The sequence below is a fragment of the Petaurus breviceps genome, unplaced genomic scaffold (assembly GCF_028583685.1).
Source record: "Petaurus breviceps papuanus isolate PSGF00001 unplaced genomic scaffold, PetGlider_PUasm1.0 225, whole genome shotgun sequence".
Taxonomy (NCBI): domain Eukaryota; kingdom Metazoa; phylum Chordata; class Mammalia; order Diprotodontia; family Petauridae; genus Petaurus; species Petaurus breviceps.
The window spans coordinates 20300664-20318854 of NW_027185889.1; the positions used below are offsets into that span (position 1 = coordinate 20300664).

General features: G+C 38.2%; 1 protein-coding gene across 1 annotated transcript in view; it reads right to left on the reverse strand.

The window, feature by feature from the left end:
* ANKS1B (ankyrin repeat and sterile alpha motif domain containing 1B) overlaps positions 1-18191 on the reverse strand; it is a 1399804-nt gene that overhangs the window by 663648 nt on the left and 717965 nt on the right. The window contains exons 13-14 of the mRNA XM_069095213.1: positions 16587-17176; positions 14386-14458 (exon numbers count right to left, since the gene is read on the reverse strand). Coding sequence (XP_068951314.1) covers positions 14386-14458; positions 16587-17176 — 663 coding nt within the window. The remainder of the gene's footprint in view (positions 1-14385; positions 14459-16586; positions 17177-18191) is intronic.

Here is an 18191-nt window from a genome sequence, read left to right on the forward strand (position 1 = left end):
ACTACTACTACTACTACTACTACTACTACTACTACTACTACTACTACCTAACATCTATATGGCATCAGCTATATGCCAGGCTCTGTGCTAATTGCTTTACAAATATTATCTCATTTGGGCCTCATAGCACCCCAAGAAGTTAAATGCTATTATTATTCCCACTTTATAGCTAAGAAAACTGAAGTAAACATAGGTTAAGTGACTTGCCTAAGATCACAAAGCTTATAATTGTTTGAGGCCAGATTTGTTTTTTTTTTTTTTAAGTGATAGGGGTTAAGTAACTTCTTCAAGGTTACACGGCCAGTTATTTCTGGGTGTGGTGCTGAGTGTCTGAGCCTGGGATTCAATCGCCAGGTCATCCCGACACTGGAGCTGGTGCTCTTACTCGCTAAGCCACCTGGCCACACCTTGAGGCCAGATTTGAATTCTTCTCATTGATTCCAGGTCAGGCATTCTATCTACCGTGCCATGGGTGTCAGATCATTAGGAGTAAGTAGGTACTTTATACTTTGACAAGGATAAGGGAACCTGGTCCAGGAGGGATCTTTTCCACACCCTCTCCTACTTTCTATATCTTGTCCTACCTGTTTTAGACTGAGAAAATAAATGGAGTTGGAGTGTTGCAATACCAGAACATAACAGCACAGACAGAGTCAAGATGGCAGAGTAGAAACGGGACCTCCACATGGCTCTGGATCCCACCACCTTCAATTCATGTAAAAGGGGACTCTGAAAAAACTTGGGAGTTACAGAACCCATAATATGACACAAAGAAGCTAACCTCCTGCTAAGGACAGCCCGGCAGGAATCGTCCAGCACAGCATTCTGGGAGCTAAGCCCAGCCCCACGCGTTGGGAGGCCTGGTCAGGGAGGTTGGGAGGTCAGGTTGGGAGGTCAGGCAGGCCTGACCAACCAGCGGCTGGAGGGACTCCAGATCACCAGCAGCTGTGGCAGTCCAGAATTATCAACACAAAGATGGTAAAGACAAAGAGAGAGAGTGTGGACTTTGGGACCCAGTAGTTGGGAGTGTGTCGGCTTCTTCCCCCGGAACGAGAAGCCACTGAGGAGCCGTGGTGCAGCTTCTGCCACATGGCACCTTTAGCTCCTGATCTGCACAGAGTAGGGGGACAAGCAACCAGTCTGAGGGGTAAGCGCTCTTGCTTTACCTGCTTGGATCTGGATTGCGGTCTAGGGTGGAGGTCCTGGGGTGGGTGACCAGCCTGCTAGAGCATGTGGAGGCTTCAGAGAGGGCACCCATCTAATATCTCTGGCAGCTGAGAAAACCCCAGAATTTGGAACAAACCTCCCCTGCCTGGTGGCAGAGTCCTACTGTGGCAAAAATCCCAGGGGTCAAGTGACTGAGTGGCAATATGATGAGGCAAAGGAAGTAAAGCAAACAGAAAAATCCAACATTAGACTCCTATTTAGGGGAAAAAAGCATCAAAGCATGGAATAGGAGGAAGACAGTGAAGTCAGAACTCCTACACCAAAAGCTTCCAAGAAAAATACCAGCTGGTTACAGGCCATAGAGGACTTTAAGAAGCAGATAAGGAAGTGGAGGAAAAATTGGGAAGAGAAATGAGAATGATGCAAGAAAATTATGAAATGAGAGTCAACAGCCTGACTGAGGAAAATAACACCTTAAAAAACAGACTAACTCAAATAGCAAAAGAGGCTCAAAAAGGCAATGGGGAGAAGAATGCCTTAAAAAACTGAATTTGCCAGTTGGAAAAAGAATCTCAAAAGTTCACTGAGGAGAATCATTCCTTCAGAATTAGATTGGAGCAAATGGAAGCTAGTGACTTTATGAGAAATCAAGATGCTGTTAAACAGATCCAAAGAAATGAAATATATATGATATGTAGTCTAAATAAAAGATAATTTTGTAGGTGAAGGTAGTGGTGAGGGGAAGGATCAATAAAGGTCCCATTCAGAAAGTGGTGCTTAAACTGAACTTTGAAGAAAATGAGGGATCCTAAGAGGCACAAATGAGGAGGGAATGCCTTTTCTAAGGAAAGGGTCAGAGATGGGAGGTAGAATGCTATATCTGAGGAATAGTAGGACCACCAGTTTGGTTGGATCATGGGGGACATGTATAAATTACTTTCGTTTAATTCTGAACTCTATATAGCAAGCCAAAGCCAGGAGATTGTTGCTGATTCCAGTATTTTTAGATAGATAAAATTATGCCTTTATTGTGGGCCAGATGCTATGCTAAGTGTTGCTGATAAGAACATAAACAAATAAGACAGTCCCTGATCTCAAGGAAGTTACATTGTAACGGGGGAAGATAGCTCATAAAGGGCACCTAGGTGGCACAGTAGATAGAGTGTCCAGCCTGGAGTGAGGAAGACTCATCTTCCTGAGTTAAAATCTGGCCCCAGATTACTAGCTTTGTGGTCCTGGACTAGTCACTTAACCCTGTTTGCCTCAGTTTCCTCATCTGTAAAATAAGCTGGAGAAGGAAATGACAAGTCACTCCAGCATTTTTGCCAAGAAAATTCTATAGAGGATCACAAAGTTATACATGGATGAAAAAGCACATAGAAAAGATCTGCAAAGAAGGAGAAAGGGTAGGCAGTGCAGTGCAGTAAGAGAAGAGCAAGAGGAGGAGTCTGGACACAGTTTAGCCATAAATGAGTTTTTGACTATGGACATGCAAGGGGAAAAATGATGTAAGTTCTGTTCTCAAGGAATTTGTAATCTAGTGTCTATTAAGGGCGAAGGAACAAGGATGTATGGTTCCCAATGGATCTCCCCATTCCTGTTATAAAAGGATATAAATAAATGGGCACTACTAATGCTCTCTATGAAGTGCCTGGTCTAATGATTGGGGGTCATTCAAGAGACCTTCCCTTCTAGAACACACATGACTCCCTCCCAACCATGTACATAGTTAAGTCATAGGATGGGCATCTATCAGGACTATACATTTGCATTCAGGCCAGAGATTTCTTTAACAAGCAATGTTATAGAATTATTGACTTAGCCCTGGAATGACCTTTACAGGCCTCCTTTTCCAACACTCTTCATTTTATATGAATATAAATTGAGGGTCTGAGAATCAAAGAAACGTGCCCAATGTCTCACAACTAGTAAGTAGAGCACAGTCAACTCTCAATTCCAGACTCCCAACTGCACAGGACATGCTCCTTCCCCTACAGCATAATGCCTCATTCTCAGCTCTATTAACAACTGCTATTGTGTGGACCATGTGGATGCCTTAATATGTGTACTGTATAGGTAATGATCTTTATGTCTCTTACTCACTTTTAGGTAACTATTTGTACCAAGAACTGTGCTAGTCACTGGGGATACAAGACAAAAACAAAATGGTCCCTGCCTTCAAGGAGTATGTTGTTTGACCTTTATTCTGGAAGGGGGCCATGACTTCAGGGAAGTGATGCCATGATACTCAAGTGAATTTGATTTAAGTGAAGGAAGTTGTTCAAGGTCAAAGCCACATGGGTCCAATGGCAAGATATAGATGAGGATGACTGGAGTTGGCCCTGGATGTGATGGGACACCTTGGTCTATTTGAGCTAAAATCTTTAACAGGTCTCAATTTGACTGAGATTTAATCACATTCAATGATTAAGGATAGGTAAGAAATGAGGTAGAGAATGACCTCTTTACCTAGGCAAAAAAAAATCAATCTAGGAGCAAAAGGTCCTCAGGGTTTCTGACCAAAACAGAAACAATCATCATTTACATTTACAATGAGCCAATTCAGGGCCCAAACAGTGACCAACCAAGTGGCACTTAGCATAGGACCTATTGTTGGCCAATCAGTGAGAATCAGAATAATTTGGCTTTAAGTTGTGGTCCTTAAAAAAAAGAAAAAAAAAGGTTTCAGGAATCAAACTTTACATTCTTCTGGGTACCCACAGATACGGTTATGATACGCTATGTTAGCAGAAGGAATGGAAAGAAAAAAAGAGAGGGGGACGCAAGTATGCTGTGTTGCCCAATTGGACAGTTCCAGTTGGTCCCCAGTGCATCATCAAGGAGCATATAATCTAATAAGGAAGCCAACATGTGCATACATAAATATAAATCAGATAAATGAAAGGTGACTTTGGGTGGGAGAGTACTGGAAGTGACATCAGGAAAGGCTTCATGTAGAAGCTGATACTTTAGCTAAGACTTGACTGAATGAGGGATTCTATAAAGTAGAAATAAGGAGTACCACTGTCCATTGTCCTGTGGCATCCAGACAGATTCTCTCAAGGCTTTCAAAATTGACATGATGTCAGATTGGTATGATAGAGAGCACACTGACTCCAGAGTCAGAGAACATGGGTTTAAATACCATCTCTTATCCTTACCATCTGTGTGATGTCGTGCAGGTCACTTAATCTCTGTGGGCATCACTTTGTTTAACTATATCATGAGGGAGTTGAACTGGATGGATTACATAAAACTTCTCCCTTCTCTCTCTAAGTCAGTGAGACAATGAGTTGGAAGGAGCCCCTGCCATGCAATTCAACTTCTGCCTTAATTGAGAATGCTTTATTCTAAACCAAACAGGAAACTTTCCTTCAAAATCTCTCATGAGGGGAGACCATCACTATTGCCCACATGCCTTCATGGCAGTCCTGTCATGTGATGGGTCTCTTTTGAAAGGTACAAGTATCACAGACTCAGAACGGGGAAGGATTTCAGAGGCTGTATAGTCCAACTGACCTTAACTATGAAACCTCTCTCCAACATCCTAGACACATTATTACCCAGTCTTTGCTCAAAGAACTCTAAGGAGGGATCATTTCAATATTTCCCTAAACCATTCCACTTTAGGATCCTCTATCAATATTATTTTAAGAAACTTTTTTATTATATTAAACCCAAAGTTATATTTGTAAAGAACAAATTTATGGGAATTCACGGGGAAAATATTGAATTTGATAGTTGAAGATGGTGTATCTCCCATAAATATCCCTCTCTCTCACTTCTTGGAGGGCTCATACAGGTTGCTCCCCCACTCTTGTGTGTGGGTATGTGTGTTTTTATCTTATTTTATTGTTTAAATTAAATTTTATGTTTATTTTTAGTTTACATAATTCATTTCCACAATATTGTGAGCCACCAAATTTTCTCCCCACCTTTCCCCTACTTCTCACCCCAAAACAATGATCCCACTGTATACTTCCTCCCCCAATCTGCTCTCTTCTATGTCCTCCTATATTCTCCCTCTGACTTTTCAGTAGAGCAAGATGTATCTCCATACCCCAGTGCCTGTATATCTTATTACCCAGTTGTATGTAAAAAATAATAATAATAAATATTTTTAAAACATTTGCTCTTACAACTTTGAATTCCAGATTCTTTCCCTTCCTCCCTCATTACACACACTTATTGGGAAGATAAGCAATTCAAAATAGGTTGTGGATGTGTACTTATGCAGAACATTTCCATAGTGGATATATTTAGAAAGACTGATTATGTTTCCCTCCATCCTATCCCACTCCCTGCTTGTTCTGTTCTCTACTTTGACCCTGTCCCTTTTCAAAAGTGTGCACTTCCAACTACCCTCCCCCCCAGTGGCCTTCCCTCCATCATCCCCCCTCTCATCTCCTTCCCCCCTACTCTCCTGTAGGGCGAGATACCCTATTTAGTGTGTATGTCATTACTTCCCTAAGTCAAATTCAATGAGAGTAAGGTTGACCCAGTCCCTTTTGCCTTCCTGTTCTTGCCCTCCATTGTAACAGTTTTCTCTTGCCTATTATATGTGAGATAATTTACCCTATTCTGTCTTTTCCTATCTCCTCTCATTATATTCCTCTCTCACTTTTTATTTCAAACTGATCCTGTGCCCTCTGTCTATGTATACATGTACAAATATATACACACACTCACATATGTATTTATATGCACATATACCTTCCTATATAAACATATATATGTATGTATACATATATATATATACACACACACTTATATTCCCTTCAACTATCCTCATACTGAGAAAAGTTTCATAAGTTACAATTATCATTTTTCCATGTAGGAATGTAAATAGTTGTGGGTAATAAGTGTCTGAGCCAGATTTGATCCACATGTCATCCCGACACTGGAGCCGGTGCTCTTACTGGCTGTGCTACCTGGCCGCCCCTGAGTCTATTTTTAAGGTGTTATTTTTTTAGTCATGTTATTTACTCATTTTTCATTGTTTTCTTGCATTATTCTCATTTATCTTCCTGATTTTTCCTCCACTTCTTTTACTTGGTTTTCAAAATTCTTCTTGAGCTCCTCCATGGCCTGTAACCAAGTCATATTTTTCTTGGAAGCTTTTGGTGCAGGAGTTCTGACTTGATTGTCTTCCTCTCATTCCATGCTTTGATCCTTATTGTCACCCAAAAAGGAATCTAAAGTTGGATTGCTGTGCTTACTTTGCTTCCTTTGCTTGCTTATGTTGCCAGTCAATTATTTAATTTTTGAGCTCTTTGCAACAGTAGAACTCTGCTTCCAGAGGGGAGATCTTTGTCCCAAATCACTGGGGTTTTTCCAGTTGCCAGAACTATTAAGAGGCTGCTGTCTCTGCTGCCCCCACAAACTCTGGTTCACTGGCCACACACCTCAGAACCACCACCCAAGATTGCAATCCAGATCCAGGCAGGTTAAAGCCAGAGCAATTACCCTCTGAATGTTCGCTTGGTCCCCCTAAGATGGACAGTCCAGGAGTTCTGAAGCAGCCATGTGGAGGTGGTTGCAGGGACATTGCATCTCCACCACTTCCCACTCTGGGGTGCAGAGGCCAGACTGCACCTTCATCCCCTCCAGTTGTAACAGAGTTCTAAACTGACCTTTTTCTTTGTGTTTGGCATTTATGGGTTGATATTTCTGGAAACCAGCACAGCTCCTGGTGATCCACTCTCTCAAAGTCCTCTCCAGCCACTGCTGGTCAGGGTTGCCCTGGGGCTAAAACCACAGGCTCACGTGGAGCTGGGCTGGGCTCCCAGCCTGTTGCCATGAACCTTTCCTGTCTGCTTTCCAGGCTGCCTTCAGCGGGAGATTTGTTTTTCTTTGTTACTTTGTGGGTTTTGTAGCTCTAACATTTGTTTAGAGTCATATTTTATAGATATTTGAGGTGGTTATGGGGGAAACTCGTGGACTTTTCCTGCTTCTATGCCACCATCTTGGCTCTGCCCTCCCCCATTCTTTAAATCCGAACTCAGATATAACTATCTCTGGTATGATTCCCTTTACCTCCCCAGTTGGTAAGGACCTTCCCCCTTGAACTTCCTAAAGTACTTTGTTTACACTTTCTACAAGTCACTCTAATAGGTATTAGGGACCTAAGGGATATTAGGAATACAAATATAAATGGGGAAAGAAATAGTTCCTATCCTCAAGATTATATTATTTTGGGAAGAAATATTATACAAAAACAATAATTATATATCTAATAACTTGAGAGGTATGAAAACAGTAGCAGGTAAGGGGGTTGGGAAGATTTCTTGTAAGAGATGGTGCAAGCCTTGTTGGAAAATGGGAATTCTAGGAACAGGGGGACAGCTCATAGAAGTGGCAAACTGAATGCTAAGGTCAGCAAATAGAAACTCAGCTACTTCAGCTGAATCATACCATGTAGGAAGGGAAGTACGATAGAAGATGGCAGAAAAGGTTGGTTGGAATAAGCTTGGGGAGGACTTGGAATGTGTATTGGATTGAAAGAGAAATACTGTGGCACTGTGAGAGAACACTGAACATGGAATCAGAGGAGCTGAGTTTACATTTGTTGTCTAGAGGATCTGTATTCCAGTCCTAGTTTTCTTACTTATTCCTTGTATGACCTTGAGTAAATTATTAAACTTCCTTCAGTCTCAGTCTCCTTATCTAGAAAAGGAAGGGATTGAAATAGAGGACTATTTACAATCCCTAGGCTTCTTCAAGGCTTTGCTCATGCAGCACCTACCTTCTTGTGCCCTTAGTTCAGATACCCTTTCTCAATTCCCTTAGGTGTTAGTGACCCATTCCTTCTCTTGAAATTCTCATGTATATAATTCATATTTAAATGTTGTATGTAATTCTACCACCCCAGGGAATGAATCTTTAGTCAGATAGTCCAATCCTCTAGAACAGTGGTACTAAACCTGGGGAACTTGCTTTTTAAATTCTAGAGTCCATGCACGCATGCATGTGCACTGATATAATTAGTTTCCTTTGTAATTCTGTCTATATTTTAAAACATGATTCTTAGTAGGGAGTCATAGGCTTTACCAGATGTCACCCAAGAGGTTCCAGTACAGAAAAGGGATTAAAAGTTCCTTTCCTGGATCTCTGGATATAATTGTGTGACTTGGGTTCAAGTTCTGTTTCTGGCACTTAGTAGTTTGAGCAGGTCCCTTTCTGTCCTTGTTATCTGTAATGCAGGAGTAATAAGATCTTTCTTACCTACCTTACAAAACTTCAGATACCTACTAGCTGTTTGATACTAGTGATGTCATGTGGTCACAATGAGCTTGACCTTAGAACTCAGTCTCTCATATCTACAAAATGTCCTCCCTCCCCCATTGCTAGCATACAGTCCCTCTTCATCTCTGCCTCTTGGAATTATCATCTTCCAACAACACTTGGCTCTTGTACCATCTCTCACAGAAACCTTCTCAATCCTCTTAGCTTCTGGTGTTTTCTCATTCCTCAAATTATTAGATATATAATTATCTTTTTTCTTTAGACACTATGGAGACAAAATCACCTTCATCACAATGGTTTAGTGAGGATTTCTAGTCATGAAAATAAACCCCCAAACCTGAAATACTTTTAGAAAGAATTTTATTAAGTCATTTGGCAGAGAAACCCAAAAGGTACGGTTTCCTACTTGGCCCTTGTGAAGTTATGTTAGTTCAGACAATGTGTAAGGCCATTTATTTGATTGACCTCGTATTGTCAGTAGGTAATTTCTAGGAATGGATGGCTTGAGATAAATATCAGCAAGGTCAGCTAAGTGGTGCAGGCGATAGAGTGCTAGCCCTGAAGTCAGAAGGACTCATCTTCCTGAGTTCAAATCTGGCCTCAAACACTACCTGTGTGACCCTCGACATGACACATAACGCTGTTTGCCTCAGTTTCTTCATCTGTTTAAATGAGCTAAAGAAGGAAATGGCAAACCACTTTAATATCTTTGCCAAGAAAATCCCAAGTGAGATCACAAAAAGTAGGACACAAATGAACGACAAGAAGTACAAATATTCAAATTTGGGGAACTCAAAACACAAGCTTTAGTTGGGCCAAAGCAAGACTTAGGTGGACCCAAAATAAGCACTGGGTGGGATCTAAACATTCCTTAAAACCACTGGGTTTCCCTGGAGCATCTCTGATCTCTATAGTAAGAGTTTGGGTTAGACGATTTCTAACTACATAAAGCTAGATTCAAATAATATTAATAATTGGGCAATAATATAACATTTTCCTCACAGGATCAAATAAGTTGAGGTACAGAAAGAGCTTTTCAGATGTTAAAGGGGACAGGGATTGTCTAAGTAACTCCTGAATGGGGAGCCTGCCTTTACCAAGGCAGATTAACACCTAGTCTCTTAGAGAATTGCCTCGAGGTATTCTCTCTCTCTCTCTCTCTCTCTCTCTCTCTCTTTATATATAAAATGTAAATATATAAATATTTTTATTTATAATAATAAATATGATATATTATATATAATAAAATATAATAACAAATATATATATAAAAAATAAAATATAAAACATGACCAGTTTATATCAGAGGCAAGATGTGACCCCAGGCCTTCCCAGCTTCAAGGCCAATTCTATACCCATGGCACCCCAATGACCCCTAAAGCAAACCTTAAAGCACTATGTGAGGGCTATTATTAATTATAGGTCCTAAAATTTAAATTTTGATGTAGCAAAAGGTCATGCTGAGCATTTCATGGATATGGAAATTAAGGGAAGCAAAGACTTAAGGGGACAGAGAATCATATTTAGGATTATTTGTCTTGGAAAAGAGAATTTAGTGGACAGACGATTAAAATATTTTATGTGATTATGGTGAAACTTGATTGTCCCCTCCCCTTCCCCCATACTCTGTCTCCTTATAAGATGGCAGGAATGATGTTCAGTGAAATTAATGGAAGATAAATTCAGGCTGCAGGGGAGGAAATGCTCTGTTATTCAGAGAACATCTCTGGGATCTTGCCTCAGGATGCCACTGAGTCAAGTGTTGTGCTTGGTTTTAAGAAAGCTGCATGTTTTTGTAAGCATATTTGATGATTATGTTTTGAGTTAAATAAGCTCAGACAGTAAGTCAAGGAGAGAAAGCACAGAGGTTTGTTGACCAAAGCATTTTTACAAGTTTCAGCAGGGAATTCTCTCTCTCCCTTTTTTTTTAAAGAATATTTTATTCTTTCTAATTACATGTAGAGATAACTTTTAACATTCAGTTTTTAAAATTTTAGCATTCCAAATCTTTTTCCTCCCCTACATGACCACCTCACTCCCTAAAGTGGTAAGGAACTTGATATAGATTTTATATGTGCAATTATGTAAAACACATTTCCATATTAGTCATGTTGTGAAAGAAGAAGCAGAGCAAACGGGGAAAAGCACACACACACAAAATAAAATGAAAAAGAGTATGCTTTGATCTGAATTCAGACTCCATCAGTTCTTTCTCTGGGGTGGAGGGCATCCTTATCATGAGTCTTTTGGGAAGGTCTTGGATCATTGTATTGCTGAGAATAGCTAAGTCATTCAGGGTTTGTTTTTTTTTACTAATGAAAAAGCAGAGGCTTTCTTCAGGTTCCACCTATTATGAGAGTGGTAGAAGTATAGCTGGAAGACAGGTTTTCTGACTCCAGGTTAACTTTAATTATGTCAGTTCTTCCTGTGAACACCATTATTTTTCTGAACATGAGTTAACAGGAGAAAGGCATCATCTGCTTACCATAACCCATATCCTTCTCTCTGAAACTCTTTTAAGAAGGATCCTGAATCTCTTTCAGTCCTGTCTTACAGCGCACAGTAGAAGGTTCTATATGTATGCCAAGATATTGTTTGCCCTTTGTTTTGGAAGATGGTCAATGACATCATTGGATTAAGTGAGTCTGAGTTGCACAAAATCAGCCTCACTTTCTCTTCTTGAGTCACCAAATTCTAATGGCAGGAAAAAAGTTAAGACAATGGCCTAGGATACATGCCATGAAGTGAGGTGAAAGTTCCAATCTGAAACACTCAGATCCAATCAAAGGGACCTCAGACTGGGTCAACTTTGCTCTATCTGTAAAGGTCTCTGTCATCAGTAGGGATATCTCTGTGACACTAATTGGAGATAAGAATTAATAAGAAATTAAGATCAACAAAACACTAACAATATAATTAGTGCAGCATGAGAAATAACTGAAACTAAAGACCCAGAACTCCCAATGACTTATGCTGGAACAAAAGAACATAATTACCCATACTCTTTCAATTTCCTAAGCACTTTCATAAGTGAGCTCAAAGCAAAAATTACATGAGTTGGTATTCTGTGTATTTATTTACAAGAGTGAACAAGAATATTTTTATGTCTTGCTTTTTTTTCAAAATGTATGAATAATTACTGACCTTCCTAAGCACAAGTTTTATCCTTGATACAATGAGGGGGTTAGACTCGATATTTTGGCCAGTTCTTTTAATGCTGTGATTATAAGTAAACTCTTTGGGGGAAGGGATATTTGAAAGAAACACAAAGTTTTGGAACTGTAAGGGATTCATTGATGATCTACTCAATTTATAACTGGAAAAGAATACCTTTTATTACACATACTACACATTGTGTGATCCGCTTTTTACTTGGGGACCTCCAAGGAGGAAGAGAACAGTACTTTCCAAGGCAGGCCTTTGGAATAATGGTAGGTATTCTGAAAAGGAATCATGATTTGTTGTTGTTATTCAGTTGTTTCAGTCATGCCTGACTCTTTGTAACCCCATTTGGGATTTTCTTGGTAAAGATACTGGAGTGGTTGAATATTTCCTCTTCCAGTTCATTTTACAAGCAAGAAAACTAGGGCAAACATGGTTAAGTGACTTGCCCAGGTTCACGTAGCTAGTAAGTATCTGAGGTCAGATTTCAATTCAGGTCTTCCTGACTCTAGGCCTGGCACACTATCTACTGCACCACCTAGCTATCCCATGATGCCTTCATGGCAACTATTTATTTCATTTTCATGCTGGTGAATAGCTATGCCATTTATCTCTACAGTATAATGCCATTAGAAATAACATTTGTATTGCATTATCTGTTTGCTAACATGATTCCAGCTATTGTCATTTTGAAGAAAAAAATAAAGAGTAACCCCAAACACCTCCATTGTACTGGGGTCCATAAGGATTTTTAATCTGTACTATTAGATAGCATTGTCAAGAAATTTTTCATTTTATCAATCCTTATATCAATTTTTCTAAAAGCAGATTGGATGTTGACTAATATATCAAGGCTTTGTTTGTGTCCTTGTAAATTCAACACAGTACTTTGTGACCATAGGAAGTGCTTATTGAATGTTTTTTTAATTGAATCTAATTAGTTACATGTATTTCTTTTTAAAATTTGTTTATTTTTAGTTTTCAACATTCATTTCCACAAGATTTTGAGTTACAAATTTTCTCCCTGTCTTTCCCCTATCCCTACCCCAAAATAGCGATCCTACTGAATGCCTCTTCCCCCAATCTGCTCTCTCTTATATCCTCCCCCTTGCCCTCTCTAATTTTCTAGTAGGGCAAGATGGATTTCTATACCCCAGTACCTGTATATCTTATTTCCTGGTTGCATGTAAAAAATTATATATATATATATATATATATATATATATATTTAACATTTGATTTTAAAACTTTGATTTCCAGATTATTTCCCTTCTTCCCTCATCATCTACACCTACTGGGAGGAAAAGCGATTCAATAAAGCTTATAAATGTGTAGTTATGCAAAACATTTCCATAGTAGATATATTTGGAAGAATGACTATTTACTATTTTCCTCTATCCTATACCATCCCCCACTTATTCTATTTTCTACTTTGACCCTGTCCCTTTTCAAAAGTGTGTGCTTCTAAGTACCCTCCCCACCCAATCTGCCCTCCCTTCCATCATCCCCCATCTCATCCCCTTCCCCCCTACCTTCCTGTAGGGTAAGATACCCAATTTAGTATGTGTGTTTTTCCCTCCTTAAGCCAAATTCAATGAGAGTAAGGTTGACCAATTCCCTTTTGCCTTCATGTTCTTCTCCTCTGTTGTAACAGTTTTCTCTTGCCTCTTTTATATGAGGTAATTTACCCTATTCTGTCTCTCCCTATTTCCTCTCATTATATTCCTCTCTCACCTTTTAATTTTACCTTTTAGATATCATCCCTTCCTATTCAATTGATCCCATGCTCTCTGTCTATGTATGCCTATACACATATATACACATACGCACATATTTATTTATATGCATGTATATGCTCCTATATAAACATATATATGTATATGCATATATTTATACATATATATTCCCTTCAACTATCCTCATACTAAGAAAAGTCTCATGAGTTATAATTATTATTTTTACCATGTAGGAATGTAAATAGTTCAATTATAATAAGTTCCTTATGATTTCTTTTCCGTTTATCTTCTCATGCTTCTCTTGCTTCTTGTATCTGAAAGTCAAATTTTCTATTCAACTCTATTTTTTTCATCAAGAATGCTTGAAAGTCCTCTATTTCATTGAATGACCATATTTTCCCCTGAAACATTATACTAAATTTTGCTGGGTAGGTGATTCTTGATTTTAAGCTTAGCTCCTTTGGCCTCTGGAATGTCATATCCCAAGCCCTTTGATCCCTTAATGTAGAAACTGCTAGATCTTGTGTTATCCTGATTGTGTTTCCACAATACTCAAATTGTTTCTTCCTGGTTGCTTGTAATATTTTCTCTTTCACCTGGGAACTCTAGAATTTGACTATAATATTCCTAGGAGCAGATTACATACATTTCATCAAATAAGAAATTGACTATTCTATTTAGTGTTCAGAACCAAAGACTAGACTCAGTGCCTTGTATGGTCATGTACCTAATAATTTCTGCAGGAACCTAATAAAACTGTGTTAACTGACTCAATACAACAGAATCTGGATAAAAGTAAGGTATGATAACAATTTTAAATCATTATTTTTATGAATTATCACTTGTCATTAAGCATAGTAGAAGTTTTGAAACTGTTGAACCTAACTGAAACCTATTGAGGTATAGTTTTTGTAAAAGTAAAGGAAATTTTCAGTACATTTATTACAATAGAACACAAAAATGCTATTTTCCCTCTACAATTCAAGCTTAATTAGCTAAAGGTCAGCACTAATTTTAGGTGTTGTTTTTAGCACATTTTCATTTCAATAACACTTAAAGGGAAAAGTTTCCTTACTTGTAATACCATCATTCATCTCTTCAAGCTCATTGTTGATTCCAGCATCTATGGAGCTCATTATTTTATCAATCTATAAAAAACAAAAACAGTGAGAAGAACTCATTAAACATCTCCATTGCATCTGATAATTCCCCAAACACAAAAGCAGAACATTTTTAGTATTGTGAATGCAACAATAACATAATCAAGAAAACTTTATAGTACAGGGACAGCTTTAGAGAGAGGTTTATAATACACTGGATCCTGTTATTAAAAATAAAATCATACTTTTCTGTAGAAATTGAAAGCTGACATCTTTTCCTTCATGCTTTAATAAATTTAACTTAAATGTTTATGATAAGATTTTATGTAATTTTCATATACATATTATATATGTATACATACATACATACATGTACATATATATATATATATATATATATATATATATATATATATAGAGAGAGAGAGAGAGAGAGAGAGAGAGAGAGAGAGAGAGAGAGACTCATCAGTAGCAGCATGTTTTTCTAGTTGTTTCCCTAAAATATATGGAGTATTAACAAATCAGAGAAACACACCATTGGAAGGGACCTTAGAAGCCATCTAATCCAATCAAAATATGAAAAATAATTCAAACAAATTACCTTTGTATTCCTGGCAAGCTATGCTTCTCTTAATTCAGATTAAGAATGCCTTAGCTTCCTTGGCTGCCATATGTTATGTTTATGTTATGATATGTTTAAATTTCAATACACTTTTGAGTCAAAATGTCTAAGCACATTCCCCTATCTTGTATTTGTGAAATCCATGCTTGAAATCAATGATCAAATTTGTTATTTATCCCCATTAAACTTAAAATTACTAGATTCAGCTAAATGTTTTGTCTTGTTCACTTTGCATCTTGACTCTGCAATTCATTGTGTTAACTGTTACCCCCAGGTTTGTGTCTCTTGCAAATGTGATAAAGTTTTCATCTATGGCTTTAAACAGGCCATTTATTTAAAAAAATGTTAAATAGCAGAGGGCCACACATTTTCCTTGGAACACTGGAGACTTTTTAAAAAGCTGATATTGAATGCTTTAGCATGAGAGATTCATACTCTCGCCTCTACTCATGACCAACGGAATGCCTTTTGTGAGATTTTGATAATGAATCCGTCTATGGCCACACAAAAAACTTATTCCTGCCATACATAAATTGAGCTCATGACATTGGCTACACGTTCTCATTAAATAAGATAACTAATTCTAAACCCTAGCTTCTGCTCATAGCCAAGTGCTAACTGTTGATTTTGTAGGTCCATGGGCATGTGTATGTGTATATGTTGGTAAGGAAGGACAAGAGCAGGAATTTCATGGGTATATGGAACTCCTAATGAGGGAACTCCCACTGTCAATGTCACTGGATGCCACTGTCTTAGAGCATTACCTGAAGGATTGAAAGGTTAAGAGATTTGCGATTTGCCTAGGCTCACTCAGTCAGCATATGTTAAGGGCAGGTCTTCAATCCTTTCTGAAGATGACTCTCAGACTTACTACACCATACTCTCTTATAACTAATGACAGAGAATACAGATGCAGAAAATTGAAAAAAAAATACCTCAGTCACCTGCTAGATGAAAGCATGAAAATAGGAGGAATGTTGATTAATAGGAAGGTGACTGATCACATAAGTAGTCAAAATTTGCTATGTAACTATCTTTACCATGTCCTGCAATGGTGGAAGATCCTTGACATAGCAAGAATGATGCTGGTCTAGAAACCAAAAAAGCTGGAGTACAGGCTTTTTCTAAATCTGTCACCATATGCAATTCTCTTGCTCTCTATGAACCTCAATTTCTACAACTGTAGAATAAGAATACTAAAACATGCTCTGCCTGCCTCATGGGGTTGTTGGGAGGAATGAAATTTACAAATTGAAAACTTCATAAACTCTAAAATGATATATACTTTTTTCCCCTAAATTTTGTACCATATAGTTAGATGAGCGTCAATTCCTATGGTCATAAAAAGACTTCTCTTTATGGGCGGAACTTTGGTTGATCTAAAATGCTAGCTGTGAAATAGTAAAGCATTTCCATCAGACACCCTTTCTGCCTTCTGTGGTGAAGATACTCTTCTTTTTACCTTAAAAAGTATAAGACATTTAAAATCTGTCCCTTCCCCAACTACCCAATTCCACTGTCTTGTTTAATAAATAATAAAAAGATTCAACTTACTTCTTCCCATTCAGAAGTGAAGGAAGGAGTCCTCTCAGAATTCCCTTTAGAACTGGGTTCAGTTGTTGAGGATTCACTCCAGTTCACCCTTGAAGCTTTCTCAGTGGATGGGTAGGCAATGAGATCAGAATCAGATTTGGAAACATTTTTGGACAAATGCAAATCAAGAAGGGCCTTTGGCAAAGACCGTATCCTTCCCAGAGTACAGGCTCGCTCCACGAATCCTCCTGTGCTAACACCCCACTGCTCCCCATTCCCATTTCGGGTTCCATTTCTTGTTCTTGTGCCAACAAGGGTGTGATTTTCTAATGGATGGCTTTTTGTGTGAAAAATGGTTCTACTAACCACTTTGGGCTTAATTTTCTTTACTGGAGCTCCTGGGTTATTTCCTGGTGGAGGCTGCTGATAATGGAGAGGATTATTCATCAAACTAATTTCTTCCTGTGCTCCTCCACACATTTTTGCTTTGCTATAGAGACGAAGTGGATTATCAGGGGACTCACAGGCTGGAGAAGATCCATGAAGCAGGCCAGCAAATTGCCCAGGATCATGTTCCTCTGGAGGGTCATTCACTTCCTGTTGACAGAGATCTGCAAAAGGAAAAGAATGGAATCAGTTTTTGAGTTTGTTTCAACTTTGTTGACAAATGTCACCAGAAACATTAATAATTGCTCTATCGTTCTTAATTTCTAGGAGTTTGGGTTACCATGTCTGATTGATTTCTATGTGGCCTTATCTCACATTGCAATGGGTTTGCTTCTGATTTGTAGTGCACAAAATATATATTTGTAAATGGAAGACTTCTAAAATAAAGTAGGGGAACATTTATCTTTTTCTACTTAAAAGTATTTGATTTTTCCCAATTCCACATAAAAATAGTTTTTAACATTCATTTTTGTAAGATTTTGAGTTCCAAATTTTTCTCCCTCCCTCCCTCTCCTTTCCCATTGCTATGATAGCAAGCAATCTGATACAGGATGTAGATATACAATCACTTCAAACATATTTTCACATTAGTCATGTTGTGAAAAAAAATCAGAATAAAAGGGAAAAACCAAGGTAAAAAAAAACAAAAAAATTGAAAATAATATGCTTTGACCTATATTTAGACTCCATAGTTCTTTCCCTAGATGTGGATAGCATTTTTCACCATAGGTCTCTTGGAATTGTCTTGGATCATTGATTTGTATTGCTGAGAATAGCCAAATCTATCAGAGTTGATCATCACTCAATGCTACTTTTACTGTGAATGATGTTCTCTTGGTTCTGCTCACTTCACTTAGCATCACTTCATTTAAGTCTTTCCAGGTTTTTCTGAAATCCACCTGCTCCTTATTTCTTATATCACAATAATATTTTGTTACATTCATATACCATAACTTGTTCTGTCATTCAATTCCCAATTCTTTGCCACCATAAAAAGAGCAGCTATGAATATTTTTGTACATATTGTGTACATTTTCCCTTTTTATGATCACTTTTGGATCAAAGGGTATGCAGAGTTTTAAAGCCCTTTGGGCATAATTCCAAATTGCTCTCCAGAATGGTTAGATCAGTTTACAACTCCACCAATAATTCATCAATGCCCCAATTTTCCCACACCTT